The 25,554-nt window shown below is 36.6% G+C and overlaps 1 protein-coding gene across 3 annotated transcripts; it reads right to left on the bottom strand.

The window, feature by feature from the left end:
* Positions 1-874: 874 nt before the first annotated feature.
* frmd6 (FERM domain containing 6) lies at positions 875-20,455 on the bottom strand. Of its 3 annotated transcripts, none has more exons than XM_026223683.1 (15): positions 20,016-20,455; positions 12,131-12,479; positions 11,620-11,710; positions 9,989-10,068; positions 9,811-9,887; positions 9,233-9,419; positions 6,827-6,982; positions 6,679-6,744; positions 6,526-6,594; positions 6,227-6,401; positions 5,365-5,673; positions 5,049-5,171; positions 3,732-3,823; positions 3,483-3,546; positions 3,146-3,347 (listed from the first exon to the last, which is right to left on the bottom strand). In XM_026223683.1, the coding sequence occupies exons 2-15, from the start codon at positions 12,227-12,229 to the stop codon at positions 3,289-3,291; spliced, it is 1,647 nt and encodes a 548-aa protein (XP_026079468.1). In that variant the 5' UTR covers positions 12,230-12,479; positions 20,016-20,455; the 3' UTR covers positions 3,146-3,288. The 3 variants fall into 3 exon arrangements, 2 of the variants coding, with proteins under 2 accessions (XP_026079467.1, XP_026079468.1); XR_003277752.1 differs by having other exon boundaries at positions 3,279-3,347; positions 3,483-3,574; positions 20,016-20,454; XM_026223682.1 differs by lacking the exon at positions 3,483-3,546 and having other exon boundaries at positions 875-3,347; positions 20,016-20,454.
* Positions 20,456-25,554: the final 5,099 nt, after the last annotated feature.

Raw genomic sequence — 25,554 nt, 5'->3', positions numbered from 1 at the left:
AGAAGGGCCTTGATGAGCCATTCACAACCTTGGCAAAGTGAAGACTAATGCTGTTTTCTGTCTCTCATTAGCATAGTTTACAACAAGGGAGATATGACGGCTCCAAAGAGACCACAGATGTGTGCGGCTGGACCTGGACATCAACATGAGGACCACTTCTGTTTAAGTGACAAATTACAACTAATCCATAATAAAAGAACAGTAATTGTCCTAGTAGTAAATTATAAATTAAATAACATTACATAACGTGTCTGCTTGCTATAGCCTGTCCAAAAATTTAAGAAATACTTAACATTTTCACTCGCAAATCATGTTTATTATAGATTATGCATACACATTGGTTTGACTTTAATAAGAAGAGGAAAAAGGCAAGGCTTCATCATAGATAATAATATTATATATAATTGCTTATAAATATATAAATCCCAATTGTATTGCTTATTTATTCTGTAAAAGAAAAAAAAACATTCTATCAAGTCTGTATGAGTGTATTTTAATGCACATTTAATATAAACATTTTATATGGTTTTATATATTATTTATTATACAAATGTATATATAAAATATATATTTATGCCACTAAGATTTTTATATTGTTCCATTATTTAAATGTTAAGGTGCAACACCACCAACAATAATTTTTTTTGAAGAAAAAAAGTAATGCAAACTCCAAAAAAAGCTTATCAGGGTAATTAAAAATGATTAAATGCAGTTCAACAGGATTGCGTTTAATCACATTTGAGAAACTTTAAACTGTTGTAACCTGTATCAATTACTGTGTTATTCATGAACAACATCAGGAAGGAATGATTCACGGGATAATCTGGAGCACATTTCTTTAAAAGTACTGCAGACAAAAACAACAAGACCAACTGTACTACAAATGAAGGTACCTTTTATTGCAAACATTTGATGACTTTGGCACCTGCAAGGCACAGAATACACTGTCATGAGTGAGCAAATGAGTCGAATGGGTCTGCAAAAGAATTGGGGGAAATCATTTTCACATAGGGAATTCCTTTCACAGAAAGGGCAAAGTCTAGCTGCAGACACAAAGGGTAAACAGTACATGGAGCCCACGTATGATCAGTTGCATGTGTTCAGTCATCATAAACTCCAAAAACAATCAAAATTATTATAAGATAGCTTCAAATGTTTTGCTGCTTTACAAAGGGGCAGAGAGGTGAATGTGAAGATGGGTGAGGGTCTCTATAGGGACTGCACTAATGTTTAGCAGAACACGAAGGCCCGCATGCACATGAGCTTTTAAGTGCTGTTAATCCAAACCGTCCATGCAAAAAAGAGGAGCTTTTAATTGAAAGTGGGTTTACTGCACTGATTCTTCATCTGTAGTGTCTACCTTTCTTTTTATTGAGTGTCCATACACTCTCTTTTTTTGTTTAAATGGAAGAATTGCATGTTGCAACCTATACATAAGGTTTCTAATACTGTCTCCCATTAACAGCTTAATACTGACAGGCAACACACCATTAAAACACACACACACACAGCAGTCTTTCTTTATAAAACTACATAAAGAAATAACCTTCCAGTTTGACAGATAATCATCAGACGTATAAAGAAAATGGGAAACTGTAATGAAAAGTCTATGGAAGACGGATTTTTCCCCCTTGAACACCAACAGTATCGGCTGTGTGCAAACGGCTCTAAATCAAGAGCCTCAACGGCCTGAAATCCCATCAGTCGTTCATCCTGCGGGGCGGCACACCCGGCACTGAGCCCTCTGATTATGATGCTCACATGATTCACTTACCACAATCCCAAAAAGCTCATTAGGTTTAGTGTTATTCTTGGAGTCGAGACTGGGGCGCTTCCTTGAAGCCAAGGGTGGAAGTAAACAGGAGTGAACATTAGTTTCTGCACTCAACCTGCATAGTGAATTTAAGGCACTGAAGGGTTTACTAAGGGCAGCACACACACGCACACGCACACAGACTTTTGGAAACTTTGGTAAGGCAGATTTTTCTAGATTTTAGTATTTTGGCATTAGGATATTGCAGATTCTCTTGTTTTGGATACACGCACACACATACTAAATGACCTTAAAGGGATAGTTCACATAAAAAAAAGAAAAATTCTATCATTTACTATCAGTCTGTACATTTTTTCTTCCTTCTGTGGGACACAAAAGGAGATGTTTAGCAGATTGTTCATGCTGCTCTTTTCCATATAATGAAATTAAATTCATAAATTTCAAACTTCTAAAAAATGACAAAATAGCAACATCCATTCATAAAACTGTCTTTAGGAGATCTGAAACACAGACCATAGTCAGAGTAGATGCCATACTGAATTTAAATGAAGTTCACCCATAAATGGAAATTTTATCATCATTCACAGTACTCACCCTCATGTCATTTCAAACCTGTGTGGCTTTCTTCTGTGGAACACAAAATAATTTATTTATAATTTATATAATGCTGTTCCCTTATATGGACAAAAAACACAATGGAAATCAATGGGAACCCAAACTGTTTTGTTATCAGCATTCTTCCCAATATCTTCTTTTGTGTTCGGCAGAAGAAAAAAAATTGGAACAACGTTGACATGAGTAAATGACAACAGAATTTTCCTTTTTGGATATACATGGTTGGAAACGAGGCTGTAGTGATAGACTTACAGTCTTCAAAATGGTTTCCTAGACCTAGATCATGTGGAATTCTTATAACTCACAACTTTCAAAAGTTGTTGTCTTCTTAAAGTGTTCTAGATGTTATTAAATAAGAGTACAGACCATTAAACACACTGTACTTTCATCCCTTGCAACCTAATTTTCATTCCTCCCATCATGTCCCTACCCTGACTAAGGTCTATAACACAGAAGATTTACAACTTCTTTTTATTTTACCAGCCTGGAAAAGTGCAACAAGAACGGTTATCAGAACTTCTCTTTTTTTCTCTTCTTGTGTTCCACAGAAAAAATAAGCTGGGTTTGTAACAACCTGACAGAATTTTTTCCCTTTTAATTTGTTCTGAGGCTCTTTTCAATACTCTCTGCCTTAAACCACGAATTCTGGTTCTGCTTCGGTGGTTAAGTGTTCTGTGGTCAGATCTTCTCTGTCCAGATCCAGAGAAAAATACTTGCTGGTTCTCTTGATGGGAAACGCATGCTGGTTATTCCGGATGCCTGTGCACTGATCTGCAAGTCCCTGGTACCCGCAGCCGACCGTGTCCCCGAGGTCTGGCTCGCAGCCAAATGTATAGCTATGTGCGGTGTCCTGGCAAAGCTCCGTCCACTCCTCACAGTTCCTCTGGAACAGACGAACATCATCCAGTGATTGGCTGTGCCGGTCTGCAGAGCCCTGGCCCTTCATGCCCGTCGCCGTCTAATAAAACAAAGACAATAAAACGCACATCAGCACTTAGGAAACTAACAAGCCGCATTAAAACACAGAAATCACAGACTACACTAACTCTCAACTAACCCTAAGATCTCAGAGAGCGGTTAGCTGTACACTCACATGAATTCACAGATGAGAAACGACAGTGCTGTTGGGTGTAGGGTAAGGCTGCCCTAAACAAATACTGTTAAGAGCAAGTGGGGTTACCAGCACTGTTAAAAGAGATTACAGGATTACTCAACAGAACCATGCAGCTCAGAATGCAGAGTGGATGTCCTCGGTTTTTCTTCAGTGATTGAGACCGTGTCACTTAACAGCTGTAACGTGTTGTGTGTAAACGTGTGTGTGTATAGGGGTGTGTAGGTGCACCTGGGGAAGACATTCGATGCTCTGGCCCCTCATTCTCACGATGGTCTCTGATGAGCTGGATGTGGAAGAACTGACTTCCTTCACCACTAACCCTGAAATGCACAAACACAAATGTATTAACAATAATTTTCTATTCTTATCAGACATTTGAAGCTAACTAAGGTCATTCAAAGTACTTGTCAATCAAGACAAATAGATTCTCATACTTTTTTGTGACTTCCACAGCTTTTCCAGCAATCCATTATCACTGAATATGGATTTTTAAAAATCATTTTCTAAAGCACAGGAAAATAATTATATTGAATTTCTAGTCAATATAGCCCTGGTTTCACAGACAGGGCTTAGGCTAAACCAGGATTAGGCCATAGTTCAATTAGGACATTTAAGTTATTTTTTCTTAGAAAAAAAACATTAGTGCTGTCCATCTTGCAAACAAAAGCATTGATATATTTAAAATCAATCAGTGCACATTTCTTTCAGTTGGAACAGCTCAGATTTAAATGTAAGTGTTGGACTAGGCTTAAGCCCTGTCTGTGAAACCGGGGGAAATATTTTAGAGGAGAGCATAAATTGCCATGGCTTTTGGGAATTGATCAATCTCCAATGACTTTTCCAGGCCTGAAAATCATAGTTTCAAAATTTGACGGACAAAGTGACTAAAAGGTGTCACTAAAAGGTCAATCTACAGCTAATGTCTGCCTCCAGTAGGGGTTGCACTGATTTCTACTAGTTGATTTTTTATTTTTTTAAAAATACTCTAGTTACTCGACTACTCGTGGTTCATGCTACTGTAAATGAAAAGATATTAAATCATCTTTTTTTTTTTCAATAAACGCTTATTAATTCATAGCCTTATGCAACAATTACATATGTAAATTGGCAAAACTTTCTAATTATGACATTACATATTTAAATTTTCATATAACAGCCAGTATTTGTATCTGTATTTGTGTCTATAACAAATCACAAAATTTTTTGTATCTGCATTCAGATACAATGTCGTACAGTTACTTGATAAGATTGTTATGGCTATCCTTTTTTTTTCATAGTTATCACTGAACAAGTATGCAGTGTTAAACTAAAATAATTATTAATTTATAAAAATAAAATTTATCACGCAAGCAGAGAGATCTGATCATTTGAAAACGACTGAATCAATTCAATGTGCACATTTTCATTACATTAACTCTTTAAGCGAGTCTTAATGAACTTCACTAAACAAATGTGTGCATGTCTCGCAAATCAGCAAAAGATAAAGATGCAAACATGTAGGACAAGTAGAAAATGTATCCATATCTAAGTTTATTATTAGCCTACCAGAGCATCCATTGTTCTGTGCTGACAGCATGTCCTCTGTGATGTGAATACACAGTTCCTGGTTTAGATCTAAATCGTGTAGATCTTCACAACTTTTCGGATCATCAACCAGCATCTCAATCTCTGAAGAAACACAAACACATAGAGACTCTGAGCGCTGAAACTGCTACTGCTTCAGTACTAGGATTAGTACAAATGTATCGGTGCACCCATTTCATCATACAGCATTTGTTATTGATACAGTTATTACTTATGTAATGAGTCACAAATATTGGCTGTCAGAAAAGTGTTATATTCATCTGCGTGTCTCCCCTACCATCTTCATCCAGGCAGTGCTCCTTGCTGCTGCTCTCGATGCCAGACGTGTGTGTGCTGGCATGACTGGTGTTGGAAGACGAGTGTGTTCTCAGCGGTCGGTGGGGTGTGTTGGTAGGTGTTCGGAAACTGTCAGTGTCGACGCCGGATGTGCGGGAGCTGCCATGACTCGTGGTGGAGTGTCTTGAAAAGGGATTGGGTCGTGACATGCTGCCAGCACTGCTGCCGCTGGCACGTGAACGCTGCTCCAAATGATCCATGTCCGCCTCCAGAGCATCGCTGATATATGACTCCCTGTACTGCTTCTTTTCTGAGAACACACACAGTTTAATAATGTCAACCATATGCTCTGGGTCCTTTGTAAAACAAAACAATCAGACTGCCATGACAACACAACGAAAGAAAAAAAAAGAAATGAAAACTGTATTCTGCTGAGTATGTCCATGATGGTAAAGTCAGTTAATTATTCATATTTTCAATCATGAGTTATACACTGGAAAAACTGGTGTAAGAAACTATTTTCGCTCAGAATTGATAGCAATTTCACAAATAATTACAAAGAAATTGCAAGTAACATTGAATTTAACATGAAATTTTGAGGTAGGAAGACTGAAATAGTACTTTTTCGTAAAATGAATTCCAATAAGTGTTGGAAAAAAAACACTGTATATGCCATTAAATTGTTATTTTTTAATTTTATCACCTTGCTTGTTTTAAAGTTCTATATCTGTCTATATATATATATATATATATATATATATATATATATATATATATATATATAAAATTTACATTTCAATTACCGTACTAGATTAAGAAATGTTCTCATTCCAGCAAATCTATTATGCATATTCTCAAGATACCTTCATTTTCCTCCAGTCGCCGAACCTGCTTCAGCAAAGGCTGCAGGTTCATATACAATCGGTGGCTGTTGCTGAGCAGCTGGAGAAGGTGTCGTGAGCGCAGAGGACAGCCTGTGTAGTAGATGAGCTTCCTGGCTGAAGGTAAACCATCAGGAAGAATCTCAAACCTCTTCCCCTGTGGACAGGAAATGAGTCAATAGTTGATTCCTCTGAAAAGTGTAAACACTGTGACCCTGAGGGACAGAATTATATACTACGACTTTGTTTGAATCATACCAATAAAGTACTGTAATACTGACCACAAACACCAGTTTCCCCACGTTGGTCCAGGGAAAATCATACAAGAGTTGCCTGACAGTTCCCACATTCTGAAAAAAATTCAATAAAATATGACCATCACTGCATAGAGGTACAAAATGTATAAGAGCTCAGTAAGTGTTCAAACAGTGTACCTGAAAAATTTGAATCCCACGTAAGGTCAGTCCCAGAGTTAAAGAAGCATCCAGCTCTTTTTTATCCTGAAAGAAATAAAAAAATTTATCATATTTGAAAAATCAGCCTGTGCACACACTCGCACAGAGTCAATAGTTCTTCTCTGACCTTGTAAAGGCGGTAAAAATGAACAGTCACGTCGTCTAAGAGTGCTGCTTCCTTTATGTATTTCAGCTGGGCCTCTGACGCCGTAAGAGCAAACTGCTCTTTGTGCATGTTTGGGATATGACGGAGAATATAGTCACATCCTCTCTTCGCAATTACCTAGAAAAGATAGAACCAAAAAAACAATAAAGCACACCTTCTCACTGATAGACTTTCGTTTTTTCTTAATTAGTCTTAATTGAAATAAATTAAAAGTTGAAAAGAATGGCGTTTATTAAAATATTAATATTTTGTAACAATATACACAACCGTTGAAAAGTCTCAGGGTCAATCAATTTGTTTCTTTTTTTTATGAAAGGGGGTCATACAACATTGCTAAAAAGAACATTATGCTGTGTTTCTTTAGTTCAGGTAGTTCTGTAGTCAAGGTTCAAAAAACACATTTGTCACATTATTTACATTATCGTTGCTCCTCTATGCCTTGCCTTTCTGAAATGTGTCGATTTTTGCAAAGCTCATTGTTCTGAAAAGTGAGGTGTACGCTGATTGACCAGAAATCCAGTGTGTTGTGACTGGCCAAATACCTCAAGCGTGTGACGGAAATGTTACGCCCCTTACCATACGGTGATGCCGAGTCCAGGTCAGAACACCGGCACCACAAGACAAAAACAATAAAACCCTTATAAACAAGGCATGTGCTGCATCCAGTGGGGACATAATTACTGATTAGAATGACTTACACTGTTAGAAACAACAAACAAGCACTACTCTACACACTCCGGTGATTTCAGCGCCTGCTGTCTCACTAAATAAGGACGTGAACAGATGAACAACATCTCCAGAACTGCTCTGACAATCACTTCATGAGCATCTGACCGTTTGATTTGATTAAAACTAGCATCACATCACATACACAGAACTGTAAAGGAACATCAACCCGTCAAAATAAAAGTCTAGTTTAGTTTAGTTATTGCGGGTTAGTACTAAAAAGTTAAGTTTGCTTAATTTTCAATAATTAAAAGATAAATTAAATTAATTTTTTGTGTGTTTAATGTTTAATGTGCATCTCAGAAAATGTTTTATTTAAAACCCCAACTGAATGGCACTTAAATGTACTTAATTCATCTGTCAAATTTATTGTCATTGTTCACAGTTACAAGTACAGACAGAGAAACAATGGGTAATAATTAAATGTTTATTTTTGATGTATGCATTGCATTCTATGCATTTAAAAAATAAATAAAAAAACAATTCTATAAAAGGAAACTTAGTTGTTCATTTTAAGAGACCCAGGATTCTTATTTTCTCTTCCATAATTAATATTGCACTTTAATTAAGCAAAAACACATTTTATCCGATTACTCGATTAATCGCTGGAATTTTTGGTAGAATAATCAATTACTAAAATATTCGATAGCTACAGCCCTAATACTTACACAACAAAACAACGTCTCCATAACATGGCACCAGTAGCAACAGTGAGAGTAAAAGGTAACGTAGACGTGGGGGCGTGTTTAAACGAGCCGTTTTATGGGTAGTATGATTGAATCTTAATTTTTATAAAGAATCTCTCTATGGATTTGAGACTTTAACATTACAGTTCTTCTGATGCACCAAGAGCTTGTAACACTCCAAAGAGAAAATTGAAATCGCATCATATGACCCCTTTAATACTTTTATTCAGCAAAGATGTTCAATTGATAAAACAGTTATAGTACATTTATATTGTTAGAAAAATATTTTGTTTTTGGAATAAATCCTGTTCTTTCATCAAAGAGTCCTGAAAAAAAAAGGAACACAGGTCCCAAAAAATATTATTTTTAAATTGTAATAATATTTTACAGTGAAATGTTTTACGGTTTTCTCAGGACACCCATTGGCAGGTGAGGAAAAATGCTTATGTTAAACCACTGCTGATTTGTTTTTTGCTGATTTAGAAAAAAATAAGACAGATATAAAACAGATATAATCCTAGTTGTCAGCCTTGGCTCTTGTGATGTCCCTGAACTCATAACATTCATAAAAACACAAAAATCTTAATCACAGTGCTGTCAGGCATGTCTGTAATCCCTCAGAGTACAACAGCACAGTCCATCTCTGACTGCACCATCATGCAGTAAAGCAGTGTCTCACACCATGTGAATCCAGATGAGAGAACAGCTCAGCAAGCCTAGAGCTAATGCACACAAGATTCTTTTTAAAAGCTTTCGGCTATTTTTAACCTCAATCCTCTACATGCACTGATGAACAAAGCATCTTTTTGCAATGGGTTCTGTTAAACTCAGAGACAGCACAGTGCAGCCCATAAACCACACACAGAGGGCGGTTGGAGCACATGCACATTTACCAAGTTAGATCAGCATAATGATTCATCGGGAAACCGTTTAATGGGGTGCTGAGCAGACTTACCCAGGAGGGAAAATATGCTTCCGGCTGGAAATAGGCACCAAAGTGTTTGTTCCGTTTGAAGTTTCCCAGGTCAGCCTGCAGCGCAAATGCAGCCATAAGGAAATAAGCCTCTTCTCTCTGGATGCACTGAGACTGCAGTATCTGCTTCCGCAAGTGCCAATAGTAATAATACCGTGCCACACGATCACTACAAGACAGACATAGAACATGATTGAAAAACACGGTAACACTGCGAAATATTAAAAACTGTTTTCTTTTTTGTTTTTTTTATGACTAAGCTGAATTTTCAGCAGTCATTACTTCAGTCACATGATCCTTCAGAAATCATTCTAAGATGGTGGTGATTTGGTGCTTAAGACAGATTCTTATTCTCAATGTAGAAAACTGTTGTGCTGCTTAATATTTTTGTGGAAACAGTGACAAATTTTCTGAATTCTTTGATGAATAGAAATAATATATTTGGATATAGATTTTTTGTAATAATGTAAGAGTGTATGGCACTTTTGATCAATTAAATGCATTTAATCTTACTGACCCAAAACTTTTGAATGGTAGTGTACGTAATGCATGTGTCTCACCTGATAAGTCTGCCATTTTCAACATAATACTGTGCTCTGAAGTGAACGATCATTGGAGGTCCAAACTGGTCAATTCCCTACAGTTGGCAAAAATTCAGTCAAAATGTGGAACAAAATAAAAAAAAGTTTTTTTTTGTTTTTTTTCTCCAAGAAAAATGTAACTGTGTGTGCACGACACCTTGCTGGCTTCCCGTTTCCACTCTTTTGGACAGTATTTGGAGAGTTTCTGTCCCAGTTCCATGTATATGTGTTCATTGTCTAGGAGAAAAAGCACTATTATAACACCGAAACACAAATGCATTTAGATCTTTAATGTTTGTGAATATGTAATGGATCATGGGGACAAAGTCAGGCAATTACAGCAAATAAAACCATGATGGTGGACAAGACCAGGAAAACCGATAATAACCAGCAGACTGGTTGGGGTGCAGTTGGAGGATGGAGTGCAGTTAAGAAATGGATGTACAACTTTGATATTAGAGTTGGTTAATTTCAAAAGAACACTCCACTTTTTTGAAAATAGGCTCATTTTTTCAACTCCCCTAGAGAAAAACAGTTGGGTTTTACAGTTTTCCAATCCATTCAGTGGATCTCCAGGTCTGTTGGTAGCACTAATGATGCAACTACAGAAGAGGAAAAAATATAGAAACTCTTTGTTCATTTTTGAGCGAGATGCTAATGGTCTTATCAGATTAAGTGATCACTGCTATAAAAAAAAATAAATAAACACTGACCTGTGGATATGCTATCAAAAAAGATTGTTCCTTTAAACTTTTTTGCGCTATTTCCATCTTCCCGGTTTAAAATCTACATCGTGTTTATGTCACAATTTATGACGCGGCAAAGGACGATAGTAGATTGTTGACACTTCGCTGTCTATTAAGTTATACATGAGACTACATGTTTTTACGCAAGGAGAAGATGCGTCACTTAATTATTCACAACACCATGGGTTGATTTGCTATGACAGATGTTTCAGACTGTGAGATGACATCGCGCACATTAACTGAGAGAAATGTTCATGGATCCAAGGAGAGTATTTGTTTTTGCATTGTAATAAGAGTTCGGCACAAACGCAATTCATTCACTTGGTTAGCATAACCGTTTTTACAGCTCCTTGACACAACCCCGTCAAAAATGGGGGCAGCTTTGGCCTAATGGTTAGAGACTTGAACTAGTTACCCGAAGGTCACCGGTTCGAGTCTTGGTGCTCGCAGGAGTTGTACGTGGGACGGAGTTAATGAACAGTGCTCTCTTCCACCCTCAATACCCATGACTGAAGTGCCCTTGACCAAGGCATTGAACCCACAGTTGCTCCCCGGGTGCTGGATATATAGCTGCCCACTGCTCCGGGTGTGTGTTCACTTCTCACTGCTGTGTGTGCACTTGGATGTGTTAAATGCAGAGCACCAATTCCAACTATGGGTTACCATGACCAATGTAAAAAAAAAAAGAGGCTTATATAAATGCAGATTGTGCCTTCAAAAGTTAGGTACAACAGTGCATTCATATCCATGTTTTTGATGGTGAGTGCAAATGGCTGTGTTTTTGTTTGTGTTTTTAACTCGATGGAAGCAAAATGAAACCGTCTGATTCCGAAGCTGTGTGTGTTGTCTGTCGCCCCTCTTCCCTCTCCACTGCGCACCACACCCACTTTTTTATTTTATTTTTTGTTTTAAAACTGTGGTGAGAACTAATCAGTGCTGAAAACAGGTGGTTTCATGACCCTTTAATAAACGAGTCAATGTGTAAGAAGATATAAAGCTGTTTTAGCCCATTTGTATGTTTTTGACAGTTTTTGTGCCTTACTCTGAATAACACTGAGGCCGAACAGGTGACAGTCCTTCAACCTGAGCATATCACAGACCTGCACCAGCAACTCCTGACACACAGTCTTAACCTAAGAGAAAAGAACAGATGTATTAGAGAGAAAATGACATACTGTGCATGTTTGAGTAGTGGGGAATGGGAAACAGGTTTCACTAATACAATTGTAATGTTTTATATCATTTTGCTGTCTGCAACATTGGCCCCAAAAAGTTGCTTCTCAAACGCTTACCAAACTGTGAAATTACAAGATATATTTTTACAATATTTATTTGTGATTAGATTATGTTTCCAATGCAAGCCAACACAACCTCCAACCAAGTCCCAAAAAGGGCATGTTCGGAATTAGTTTTCCCATCAACAACAATCTTTGTATATGATACAAAAAGATAAAAATAATTGCAATTGCATTTTTTCCATTTATTTTTAAAATCGCAGGAAGCTGAGCTGTCTTAAAGCAATCACCATTTTGTGTGGATGGAGCTTTACTTACACTGACTATGACGTTGAGCGTTTCATCATTCGGGAGGAACACACACACACACCGGCGGTCCTGCATCGTCTTGTTATTGTGGAAAGTCAGTTTGCTCATGTTTGAGAGGCTGCAGCCTGTAGATCAGTGCCCCTCACTGGAGCTCCACCCCTGAGTACCTCCCAGTCACGATGGGATCAGATAACTCTCACACACACATAAAAAAAAAAAAAAAAACATACATACATACACACACACAATCAGACCCGGTGATCTGAGAATCTCAACCTGACTGTTTGACACCAGCGGTTTCTCCTGGATCAACACACAATCACACCACACAAACACACAGCAGCCCCAGTGCCCGATTCTGAAAAACAGAGAAAGACAGAAATAAATTTAAATTAAAACATTCATGTTTGACAGGTATTTCACATAAATATAAGAAAGGTATAATCTACTGGATTTTGTAGGGAACACAAGAATTGCAGCACTGGATTTCTTCTTCACCGTACAGATGTCAGAAAACAAGAAAAAACATTTTTGATAGTGATGGACAGCTGTGACACACTGCAAACAAACATTATGTGCTCTGCATTTGTATTTAGGTAGAAAATATAGTGCACATCTTTCTGACATTTTATTATAATATTCAGCATCCTAATATAAAGGATAATGTACCGTCAGCCAGTTGTTATTGCAAAATACAGATTATATAAACAACAGTTATTGTGTTCACTTATTATCCACAATAACAGTACATTATCATGCTTACTACAAGGCTGGCCATCAAATAACACACTGACTTAAACTGATGCAAGTTGAAAGCACTTTCTATTGGTTCTTTTCTATTTGTTAAATTAAATGTTAAGCATCTACTAATAAAAGTAGTCCATAACAATACTGAAAATATTCCGCATGACAACACAACACAACAAACATATAGAATAGCATGTCTTTATTTACAATCCTCTTATCCAACTGCAAAGTCCAGAAACTTATGAAAGGATTCAAAATTCCCTCTGTGATTGTAGACATTTTTGGGACACAACATCTCCTTGAACAGATCTGAAACACTAACAGACTGACATCTATCTCTTTCTCTCTGCTTCTATCAGTATCTGTGATATGAGCACGGGCCTACAGAAACTGCTGAGCTGACAAAGTGGGTAAGAAAATTACAGTAAATTATTACCATCACTTATTTCTTTGATCCCTTTTTATGAATGAATTCCATCTCAAATGACAACAAATACGCCATATTCGATACACACAAACAGCAAATGTTATCTCTCAAATTTAAAAAGGAATATTCCAGGTTATTTTCAACCTTAAAATTTATGCACCTCAAGTGTGTACCAGTCAAGTCAACACAGACAATTTCCTCAGTGTATATCAATGAACTTAAAATACTATTAAGTTGAAGTTAGGGATGCACGATCATGATTTTTCATGGGCGATTCCGATACCGATTTTTTTTTTTATACGCAAACTGGCCGATTTTTTTTAATAAAAAAAACAAACTGGCCAAACTGGCTTTTGGCTATTGAAAACAATAACCGTAACAATCTGAAATTAACGGCAGTCACTGCACAGTGAGTAGCCTACATTCAATACATCCATAGATGGTACAGATATCAGCATTTAGCTTTTGTATTTGAATTGGGTTGAAAGTACATAGAACTGGCCTTAAATTAAAAGATTAACCGTAATCATGTGAAATTAACGGCAACAACTGCATAGTTCTACAATTCAAACACCACAATCAACACACATTCAATGAGATGTTACTTAATTAACATTCAGTATTTTAGTTTTTAAATTTGGTTTAAATTTAAAACAAGGTCTTTACCAGTGAGACTAAATAAAAGTTTGCTATATAAATATTATTCCAAAAAGTTAAAATCGAATAATGTTGGTGCGAATAAAACAAAGATGCAAAGTGTTTCATTCATCCAATTAAATAAAAAATAAGGTAATGATTCACATCTACATGTTTTTACTTGAGCCAATGAAAAATAAATAACTATTGCCTCAAGTTAAACAAAATTTAATGTGTCATTACCCTAAATTTTTTTAATTGGATGAATGAAACACTTTTTTTCAGTGTGCTACAGCAGGTGATTTTAAAATCAAATTCAGTCAATATAAGTTTAAAGTAAAATAAAAATCATCATCCTATACAGAACGGACGTTTACTTCTGGCTTTTCAAACATACATGCAAGTTCTACTTTACAAAAAAAAAATCAGTTTAGACTGTTTCGTTTCTCATCCAACACGAGAGAAGTTGAACTGACCATCCCTTCACTGTCTCCGCTTGTGCAGGGCGCGGACAGGTACAGTACACTCGCACTACTTCAATGAGCGCAAAGAGGGGACTCTTATTTTGTGCAGTAGGCTGTTCCCTTCCTGCTATCTGTGCCTCAGACATGTAGCTCTGCACTTCCAGTGCTGAACGGCTGCCTGTGTCCTGCGCACAGATTTCGAAATACTTCCACACAAATGGTATAGTGAATGATAACAGTGTAGTCTGTTCACACGGGTGCACTTCCAGAAAAAAAACGCTGAAAAAAAAGACCAAAAACCGGCCGATTGCGTATTTTAAGCAAAAACCGTCCGGTTCTGATTTATGGCTGGTCAACCGGTGCATCCCTAGTTGAAGTTGCATTTTTCATTGTAAGCTCAAAATATCATAAGTAAATTACACCAAACCTTAGCACTTGAGTCACTTTGCCATAACATTCTGCTGCTAATCTATACATGAATGGGCCAAAAATACACACATTAAAAAAATTGAAATAAGGAATCAGTTTACCACACTAATTTAAACTATTTTCTTCATAACTTATTTGTTTCCTTAAATTTACTGCCATTTGGCTCCAACAATTGATAAAACATTCTTTGTGGTTTGTGGAACTGTCCATGCACTGCCACCATGTCATTTTCTCAGCTCGCTTGGTTGGTCTTTATTAAAGCTTGTTCTACTGTAACATTAAAATAAATGATTTCAGAAAGTATATGTTACATTGGAAAAATGTCAGGCAAAATGCAAAATGGAGTAGTGAGAAAACTTTGCATGAGCGAGAGACAGAGAGAAGAGGAAAATGTGCAGCAGTCAGGAGAATTCCACCCAACATCTGCTTCTCATTCCAACAATAGAGGCCTTTGATTCTCACACACACACACACACTCTGCTTCACTACTACAGATGTGTGACGTTCAGATGCATACATTAGATGACAATGACGTGGGTTTTGGCTTTTCGTGTTATGGTTAGGAGTTCATAAGGGATTGACAAAATTTTCTAGAAACATTGCCAAAAGGAAAGCAGCCAAACAGCCCAAAGGGGCTCAATAACAGCCCTAAAATCATATAATCTATGACTTGAATTATTTAAGTTACTTTCTGAAGCCATTTTAAGATGGTACTGCCGAGGATTGCATGAATCCACATTTGTAAGGATGTGTGACATTATGCGTGACAATATATGTGGCATTTCTTTATTAAAAAGATGGGGAAACTTCCTGGATAATTTTTGAGATGAAAACAACCCACATGCATATAAAGTCCCAGACACAGACAGTTATCATCTGCTACAGTATTAAGGCCTGTGTTCTGCCTGTCATCCATGTCATCCTGCCACCGCCTCATTTTGCCTTCAGGGATCAAATCTTACCTTTTCTGAAAAGACAACTGCTGAAGTGTTTAGTTTTTACGAGCCATCTTACATCATCCACCGTGCTTTTACCTCTCAGAATCAAAACATAAAACCTACAGACAGAACAACATTCCAGCAAAGTTAAGGAAAATGTGCTAAGAAAGTTCCAGTAAAAAAACTAGTAAGCAAACATGCAAGTATGAAAGGTAAGGAAATGCCACTGATAGGTGGAATCCACATGTTCAGACCTGCTCAGACATTGTTGGTCCACAGTTATTTAGTATGATTGTAATCCCAGACACATTCCTCTTTTCACATGCACTGAACCGTTTCTTTATACCGGAGCAGAAGACACAACTAAAGGAGTAGATCACATCTATACACCTGTTATTAAACCCATTGTATTAAGTTCTAAATTCATTGACAAAATCAGATAAGTTTTCCTCACACAAAAGATACAGAAGAGCCTTTGGCAAAGGAGGGTTTAAAGCACAAAATAAAAGTGTGTAATAAAGGATAAAGACAGAGGAATCTGGAGTGTATAAAACAGGTGTAAACAGTTCAGATGGAGGTCATTTGATAAACTTGTTTTCTGCCAGCTATGATATAGCTTATTACTAATAATATTGTTTGTAGTGTTTTTCCACCAATGTTTTATAATAATGCTTTTTTCCTTTTTGTAAAAATTACATTTAAGCGAATAAAAAGAAAAGTGAATTGAACCCGAAAGAGAAAAAATAGTTTACATTTCAACTATATTTAAATAACAAAACACCTATACAAAGAATATCTGAAGGAAGTGATGTACTCATAATGGAGTAAACACAGATGAATTTCAATATCATGATCTAGTTTCATGTTAAAACATTTTAACCACACCTGCGTGAGTAATTACTAAAAAAAATCAGTCATTTTATGTCTTTTGAACTTTGAAGGATATACAGAAATATAGGCAACTGTTTTCAACATTGATAAGAAATTATAACAAATGTGACACTGAAAATTTAGCTTTGACGTCACAGAAATAAGAAGTTATTTTAAATTGCGATATTTCATAAAACAAGTTTTAACTGTACTTTTGTAGTTTTGGTAAACATTACAGAATAGTTTCAAAAACACTTAAAAATCTTGGTCAACTTTGCTTTTATTTTATTGAAAACTCCTCTTGCAACTCTGATCTATGCCCTGTGCATGTGACGCCATGTGATAAATCGGTTCTGAGTATATACATCATAAGATTACTTTGATTTAGAAACAGCTTTAAAATGATTATTAATGATTGCGCATCCAGATTTTTAACAAAAGTGCTGGTGGCTGAATCTGGATAGGCATCATAACTGAACATTGTCTTTTCAAGACACTGAACCCAAAATAATGCATTCATTTACAGTTGAACATTATTTATACTGCATCTTCACTGTTATTCTGAGCAACTCAAGCTCAGTAATAATCAAGTAAATTTTACACATAGACTATATTAACTAAAATATTTTAGAGTACTTCCATCCATTTAAATATAATTGGTAGGCAACAAACTCTTACATATTACTATCACACAAGGATCACTATAACACAGCTGTTGGAGAAGCAAATAATAAAGGCAACACAAAGAACTACATACAAACCACATTAAAAGGACAAGGGTGCTGCACACGCAATAACAACAACCCTACAAACAGACAATAACCGTGTCAGCTCAACCTACCCAAACGAGCCGGTACACCAATCCATCTCTACCACTCCTATCTGCCACTGAGATGGAGATCAGAACGCAAGCTTTCTTTGAAAATGTTAAAGAGTTACACAAAAATAAAAAACTTGTCATGTGAGAGATAAGTTTTCTCAAAGACGCAGCATGTTCATGAGGAGTGAGATCGTGAAGTCATGCTCATGCAGGTGCACAAGGAAGTTCAATAACTTTGTCTTATAATTGATCAAGTTTGCCTTATTCATGGCTATTTTTCCTGTTTGCTACTGTGAAGTTGCTTTTAAAGAAAAAGAGCTTTATAAATAAAGGTGAAGACAACCTATTAGAAAAAAAAGTATTCACTTTTTGAGGATCACAGAAGGTCACACAGATGAGACACTAAAATCACAAGCAATACCTGGATTTTAATGTCTTTCTCAACAGCATTAATTAGGCAACCTTGTGTTTACGGTTTAGATACATGATCACGAAACATTCTTTCAGGGACATTTCCAAGTTAGCATAATCAGATGAACCATTTTCTCCAGAATCTCACGGACGGGTTAAACCAGAGATGGCAGAGGAATCTTTACTCTCTCGGGAGAAATCTTTTTTTTTTAACATCTATTCTAGCTGCCTTCAGGCAAATAAGACTTCACGAACACACCCACAAACATGCACACATTTACACACACACACACACGAAGAGCAGCTCAGCAAAGAAAACATCCTGAGGTTAAAAAAAAAAGAAAAGGAAAACAAAAACAAAAGGAGAGCAGAAAATGCTTTCTGGCACAAAACCACCACAAACAAACACACAAAGCAAATTCAACACTATGCCCCACAAAACTAGACCTCATTATTCTTCAGGGCATGACATGAGAACACACACAGGATGTGACTACAGCTCGACTCAGGCAAACCTGCATCAAAGCAAACACACTGACAAACCTTCAATGACAAAGTCAATTTGACATGTAGGACTGGAAGAATGGAATCCTACTCTGGGTAAAAATCACAAACACTTTGAGATTCAAATTATAAAATTACACAAACACAACTTATCACGGGCGATCGTTGAATATATAAGCTTTAGTACAGGTTTGAAGTTGTTAAAAGAGCAAAACAACTACAATTCTGAAAATACAACTGACTAACAACTATTACTAATAAACTTAACATTTATTTTATCTCCTACCAAGTTATCATTGAGGGGCCAATGAAATGATCCCCCTGCTGGTAACAAGCAGAAAGACAGCATAAGCCGTTCCAGAGACCTACACTTCAACCTTAAGCATTAAAGATTTCAGTGCTTAGAGAAAATCACTGTAACACAAGAGAGGAAAAATGTGAGACCCTTAAAACACTGATCAGTATAGAGTTGCTCTGGGCTAATATTAAAACCACCCTGACCGCAAAGAGGAAATTGTGAACATTCCTGAATCCAACAGAGACGAGGACAGAGAGAGGAAGAATAAGAATGAATCTTTTCCGATTCGTGTCGTGTTGTGACGCGGTTAATCTGCAGGTTCCGCAGAGATTGACATCACTTCCTGATGGTTTGGGGTCACTATTCTGTGCATATAAAAATGACGAGTAATTTCAAAATGAACCTATTAATGTCAGTGATTGTTATCCAGCATAGTAAACATACTATTTATATTGCAGTCAGTTTTAACACATTCTCAGAAATATTTAATACATAAAAAAATCATGTTTAATAGGTCTCCCAAATCTCAAACTTGCGTAACATTGTCATAGCAGTGCTGTAAAGCATGTTTTACCAAACAATATATATAAGTTCTCTCAAAATGTTATATCAGTACCCAATATTTTAATATTAAGAATGTTAATGGGATGCTAAAAGGGAACTCGGGGTTTCTCAGACCCCATAAAGAAGTAGACATGCCTGTGATGCTCTAAAATGCTGTCTAGATGGGCAGCACATCCAATTAAAGACACATCCAATGGGACTTATTATAGCAGACATTTACTTGGACAAACCCCCAAGGGTTACTTATGTAGGCCATTGAGCTGACTGGGTACTAAACCAACCCAAGTACTAACACATTACTCCAAGAATAGCCAGGGAATGCCATGTTATGGTCTAGAAGTGGTTTAACGACCTAACCGTTGATTTAAGCGGTAGAAACGTACCAAGGTAAACACATTCTCCGCCAAAATCAGGGTAATATACCACGGTGAAACAATGTAAGAAGCTTTCAGAATCTTTCCACTTCGTTGTGAAACATCTCATAACGTGGTGACTAATGCCAAGTGAACAAAGTTTTACTATAGTAAAATTAATTGTAGTACTTGCCCTCTTGGTGGAAACTAATTTATCGTTACCATGGTAAATTTGCAAGGCAGAATGCAAACACACTGCTGTGTTTTGGTCAAGCTCCATCAGACAGCGTGCGCGCGCGCGTTTATGTGTGATTCTGCGGGCCATCGCTGCCACGTAGAAATAAGTTATTTGGGAAAAGCAAAAAAACTTAACCCTCACTTAACCCTGGCACCCTTACAGGCGAAACACTAAAGTTAATACAACAAAACTCACCTTCTTGGTGACGGTAATGCCGCGTATTCCCAAAGTATTTCCAAACACACCTTCCTCCATGTAACTCTCGCTTTGGTTCTTCTCTGTGCTCCCCAGTCTAGCACATGATCCCGTGCTGCAAACTCAACCCCATCGGGCTCCCCAACTCTCACAAATCACTATACATGTGGAGGGAATTTCCCAACCGTCTGTAAGAGGGGTGACAAACTCCAAAGGAATCGGCCGGAAACGCGTCTGCTACACGGCGCCTCTTCCCTCAGTTTTTAAAAGCAACGCAGAGGTTGTGCTATCTTTGTACGGTCGAGGTGTTTACATTTAACCAAGCGTGGACCACCCCCCTGCAGCTAAAGTTGGTAGTGTCCACGGCTGCTCAGCATACCTTTCCCTAGCCTGCAGAAGAACCGATGAATCCTGATACTAAAGCGATGGATTGCATTATGAATATTAATGACGTCCTGCAGACGTTGCCTAGAAACCCTCCTGGAGCGTCCACTCACGTATCTAAATTAATATTCATGAACCAAGCCTTCTCCACGGCAGGATTCGCCGTCGTTGCAGCGCCCTTTGCGTTGCAGCCAATCACGTATGCTTTTTAGTCAAACGTCACGTTACGTGCTTAATATTCATTAACCAAGCCCTAGCCCTGGTAGCCTGCTGAGAAGAACTGGAGCTCTTTTTCGACTGAATGCTGTAATTCAGGCTGGAGTGGACTGAAATAACCGTGCAGCGTTGCCAAATCATCTAAATACACAGTTTCTTTTATGAGTAGAGTGACTTTATTTTCTGCGTTTTGTTTTTTCCCATCTTTGTCATCACTCTTTAATTTCTTTTAGTCTTAAAAAATGCCTAAGATGTGCAGATATAATTATGAAACACTTATGAATTTGCTTGGGGATTGAGAGAGGGGAGATCTTCTCAGAGCATTTGATTGGTCAAAACCCTGTCTAGAGCAGGATGAGTCAACAATGTTTAAATTATTTGCATTTATATATATATATATATATATATATATATATATATATATATATATATATATACCAAAAATGTATTAGTCAATGTTTAGTTCAGGAGGAACAGAATCATGACAGAAAGGTTGTGAGCAGAGTTTAGGATGGAGGAATTAGGGTTAAGGTTTCTTTTTTAAAAACTGTACACCTTTGCGAGAAGGTGTGAAGAAGAAACAAATGGAATTTGGAACAAATTGAGATGGTTTCAGGTCATGACCCTGTGTGAGATTCTCAGGAGTGTGAGAACACCACACAGACTCATTAATGGAGAAAGTGTTTGTCCTCATTCAAGCTGTGTGAATGTGAGGTCCAAACCTGTTGTTATGAGATAACTCATTATGAGTCCTTGATGTTATCACGATCACACAGAGCACTGCACTTAAGTAACAGAGAGGAGAATAAGAAGAGCAGAATCATTTTTGGTTTTAATTAAAGTCTTAGATCTTTAAAAAAGAAAATTTCATTGAAATACAACTAAAATTAAATAAATTATCACTTTTAAAAACTGAACAGTAATATTCATTGAAATAACAAAAGTTAAATTTGAAGTAATTACTAATACTAAATCTGAAATAAATTAAATTAATAGAGAGAGAGAGAGAGAGAGAGAGCAAGTCATGCAAGTAAAAACATCTTACATCTGAGAGATTTCATAATGGAAGTCTATGCGGGTCAAGCCATTCCAAAGGGCTTAAGCAAAAAATTGTTTACATACATTTTCTGTGGAAAAAGTGTGCAAGTTGGCTTAGAATATATTTTAAATGTGCCTACTGTTTGGGATGGATAAATAAGTTGCGTATATAGTTCCTGTGGTTTTTGTCACCATAAACATTCACTTTGTAGCATCTTTGTACATATGCAAGAATTACCACATTTTAGCTGGCTTTGGAAGGTCAAGACAGGATTGCAAAATTGGACTTAACTTTGCACAGACAAGATAAAAAAAATGATATAATCATTCTAGTCTCATGTAAACACATATAACCTTTAACAAAGTGGATTATCTCTGTTTAAAGCTTTTCTCCATAGACTCCCATTGTAAGTCAATTGCTAACAGGAATTTTCATAGTTTTTTCAAACAAAGCAATATTGATCAAAATATTTGTCTTTAACTTATATAATTCATAACATCCTTTGTTTTTGGATATTATAGGCTATCAAAGAAAGACAGGATGAGACTGCTGACTGTGCCTATTGATCATCAAATTCCATCATGTTCTGATGTTAAAGAGATCTGATGTCAAAAAGCTTCTGGTTTTGTGTTGCACTGTCTCTCTTGAGGAGTCTCAGTCTAATGGGGTTTTGAATTCTATTTTTAAAGAGGAAAGAGCTTGGCCTGGGTAACACAAAATCAAGTATTTAGAGGGAAAAGTGGGTTGATTTTGTAGTTTATGTTGCAGGGGAAACAGAGAAGATTTAAGTAAATATTTGGTCCTGTTTGGGTTTCTGTGCACAGTCCAGAGGGTACAGAGACATTACTGCTTTCTATTTAGTTTCACTGAAGACAAAGCGTACGGTAGTCACATGTGAAGGTCAAAAACCTGCTACATGTGTTTGGTTTTGGTCACATGGTCTGCACGTTTTTTGTGTACTAATATTTTCAAAATAAATAGATTTGCCTGTAGTCAAATGTTTTATTTAGTGTCATCATTAATAATTTACATCTTTAATTTCCACTACTTCTGCCTTTGCAGGTGTAATGCTCTTTTCATAATTTCTCCTCTGTAATATCCATAATCCTTTAAGTCACATTGTTGTTGGTAAAGATCAAGACGATTAGCTTTTCTGTAATACACAAAACAGCTTTTATTTTTATGTTACCCCTAACCTGCTTAAGATGCCCATCATCTGTGTACCTTATAGGATTAAACGCTTTGTGTATGTGTGGCCTGAATTCCTGTGCGTTTGTATCATCCCTGATGAGCTGGATAAAAGCAGGCCTCAGGGAGAGCGACTCATATTTGGTCCTGTGTGTGTGTGGACAGAAATGCCTTTATTCTGAAATATAATTATTCTTTGGTTCAGATTTTATTATTTATTTTCAAATTAATAAAGAATATAAATGCATATATATTTCATAATAATGAAAGATTTTGATAGCAACAATAATGTGTGAACAGAAATGTCCAGGTATAAAAACAACAATGACATTTTTAGTCAATGATAGTAATAAAAATTAGTTTTCTGAATAATATTATACTTGCCAGTGCAAATCATATGCATTCTGAATTATTTGTATGCATCTGCCCAAATAAACAAGCTGTTTTATCATAACAGCTGCAATTTTGGTTTTAGAATTATCAACAAAACTAATATTTAGAGTCCAAGAACTCTTTCTACCTACATTATAAAAGAAGCCAAAGCATATTTCTTAAAAACTCTGCTGTGTTCAGAATAGAAATTAAGACAGTGCCTGTTGTCCTGAACATATCTTTAGATGCAATGATGTTTTTTCTTTTTTTCATGTTTTTTTTTTTCTTTTAAAAACTAATTCTGTCAGCAAAACCCTTACACAGTTTAATGCAGAAATCATTTGTTGTGTTGCATTTTACAGTTTCCTCAACTGCATAGAAAGAAGAAGGTTACGAAATAAATACAGATTCCAGAGTAGACTAGCTAAAAAGAAAAAATATTGGCATATTTGTTGGCTGTATGCATAATATATTAATGTATTACACGCCTTTTAATGAGTTAGCATGATGTAGGTCATTGACAAAAGTGACAAAGAGGAAAAAGGCTATTTCCTGTGAATGTGCGAGACTTCCGATTCATTAGCTGTAGGGTAAATAACTAGTAAAATAGCAAAGTGCAGTTAACGGTTAATGTTTGTGCTACAAACTAGTGTATTTATGGTTACTATGATAAATGAAAATTATATGATAACATCAATTTGTAACATAAAGCAGCATAACAGTTTTTGTACAGCCAACATAACTGGATGCAGATCGCACCATAAACCTTGCACTTTCATGTTAAATATATTATATGGTTGTAACTGTTCTAAAGTCATGAGAAAACAGAAGTAGTTACAGTTATTTTCTTCCATACTGTGACATACACCTGAGTGAAGCAGATTATTGATAAAGAAAAAATATGACTGGGGACTTGGTTTTATCCTGTTGTTTATAAGATTTTGAGAAATATAAGTTTTCCCCAGAAGGTCCCATTTTGAAATTGTTTACAATAGGATCTATAACATACATTTATAATAGAACTTTAGGCCTCAAAATAATGTAAATACTAGAAAACAATCATTACATCACTATAAGCATTCCTTCAGATCAGCTGAGCACAGGTAGTTGAGAAATGTCAAGAAATCCTAGCCAGAAAAGGTTGAATTGTGCAGCTGGAGCCATTTTTTTATATTCTAGTGGTGGTCAAATACTCCAGTATCATGCTGTAAAGCTGTTAATGCTTCTGTTTGAAACTTCCTCCAAACTGTCACCAGATCAGTTCCTTCTGCTACAATCACGCATTCATTAGTGTGTATGAGATGACACAGCATGCTGATACAAACTGGTGCTGCTCTCTCCTCCAGTGGTTCCATTCTCAGGAAGAACAATGAAAGCTCAGAGGGGAAAGCAGCATTGTTTTCTCTCAAACAGTCAAGACTTTTAGGGCCCACAACAGTTTACTCATTCACAAAGAGCCTCAATGCAGAAAACTTCTCATGTTTGGTGTTGGTCAGTGCTTGACCTTCTAGTATCCCAGCAGCCCACAGCAATGTTAAAGCAAAGCCATGTCCTTACTGCCACCGTGACACTGCTGATTTGGCAAAACAAGACCAGGACAAAACCCCAATGGGGTAAAGTATCAAGCCTAGGCACAGGAAACTCTAAGAAAACCACTTCCTTTCCCAGAATTTCCTCCCTTTCTTTTCCACATTGCTTTTAGATGAAATCACACCCGTTTAAGTGTAGAAAAATTGGTGTAAACAATCTGACCAAAAAGGTTTTAACAGATAAATCAATGCTTTGCGGATAATTATATTTCAGAAACAGAGTAACGCAACTTTTAATGCCTCTGAGCTCAAGCTGTACTGTAGCTGGGCAGAGCGAACAGCTAAATACATCCAGATGTTCTTGCCGTTTGTAACTGGAGACCACTGGACCTCAACAGATCACTCAGACCCATAACATGCAGGGCCAAAACTCAAACTTTATAGGATAACCTTCACAGCTTTATCTTTGCAGGATGCATAATGTTAAACATAAAAGTTCCAAGAAAGGTTTTGTGCAGTGATGCCATAGAAGAAAAATGTTTGGTTCCCCAAAGATTCTTTCAGCGAACATGTCTTGTAAGAACCATTTTCTTAGCGTAAACGGAAAAATTGAAAAAATTCAACGAATATTAAATACTCTTCATGTAACCATCAATGCCAATAAAGTACAGCAATGCATACTTAAAAAAATAAATAAATAAATAAACATGCAACTTGCAAAAATGGTAACGTGTCCTTCATGCAGAACAGAAGAGTGCTCAAACAATAAGTTTGTTTGTCTGTTGTATTTTTCTTCTGTAATCATATGTTT

Source organism: Carassius auratus, chromosome 38, assembly GCF_003368295.1.
Source record: "Carassius auratus strain Wakin chromosome 38, ASM336829v1, whole genome shotgun sequence".
NCBI lineage: Eukaryota > Metazoa > Chordata > Actinopteri > Cypriniformes > Cyprinidae > Carassius > Carassius auratus.
The sequence above is the reverse complement of the archived record's forward strand: the minus strand, read 5'-3'. Positions and strand labels throughout refer to the sequence as shown.

Bases quoted from the DNA above. Each gene is read 5' to 3' on its own strand.
- frmd6 (XM_026223682.1), bottom strand. From the start codon at position 12,229: ATGAGCAAACTGACTTTCCACAATAACAAGACGATGCAGGACCGCCGG. The intron at 6,595-6,678 runs GTACACTGTTTG...AATTTTTTTCAG, and splicing joins GTGGGATTCAAATTTTTCAG to AATGTGGGAACTGTCAGGCA. The intron at 5,172-5,364 runs GTAGGGGAGACA...GTGTTTCTTCAG, and splicing joins GCACTGCCTGGATGAAGATG to AGATTGAGATGCTGGTTGAT.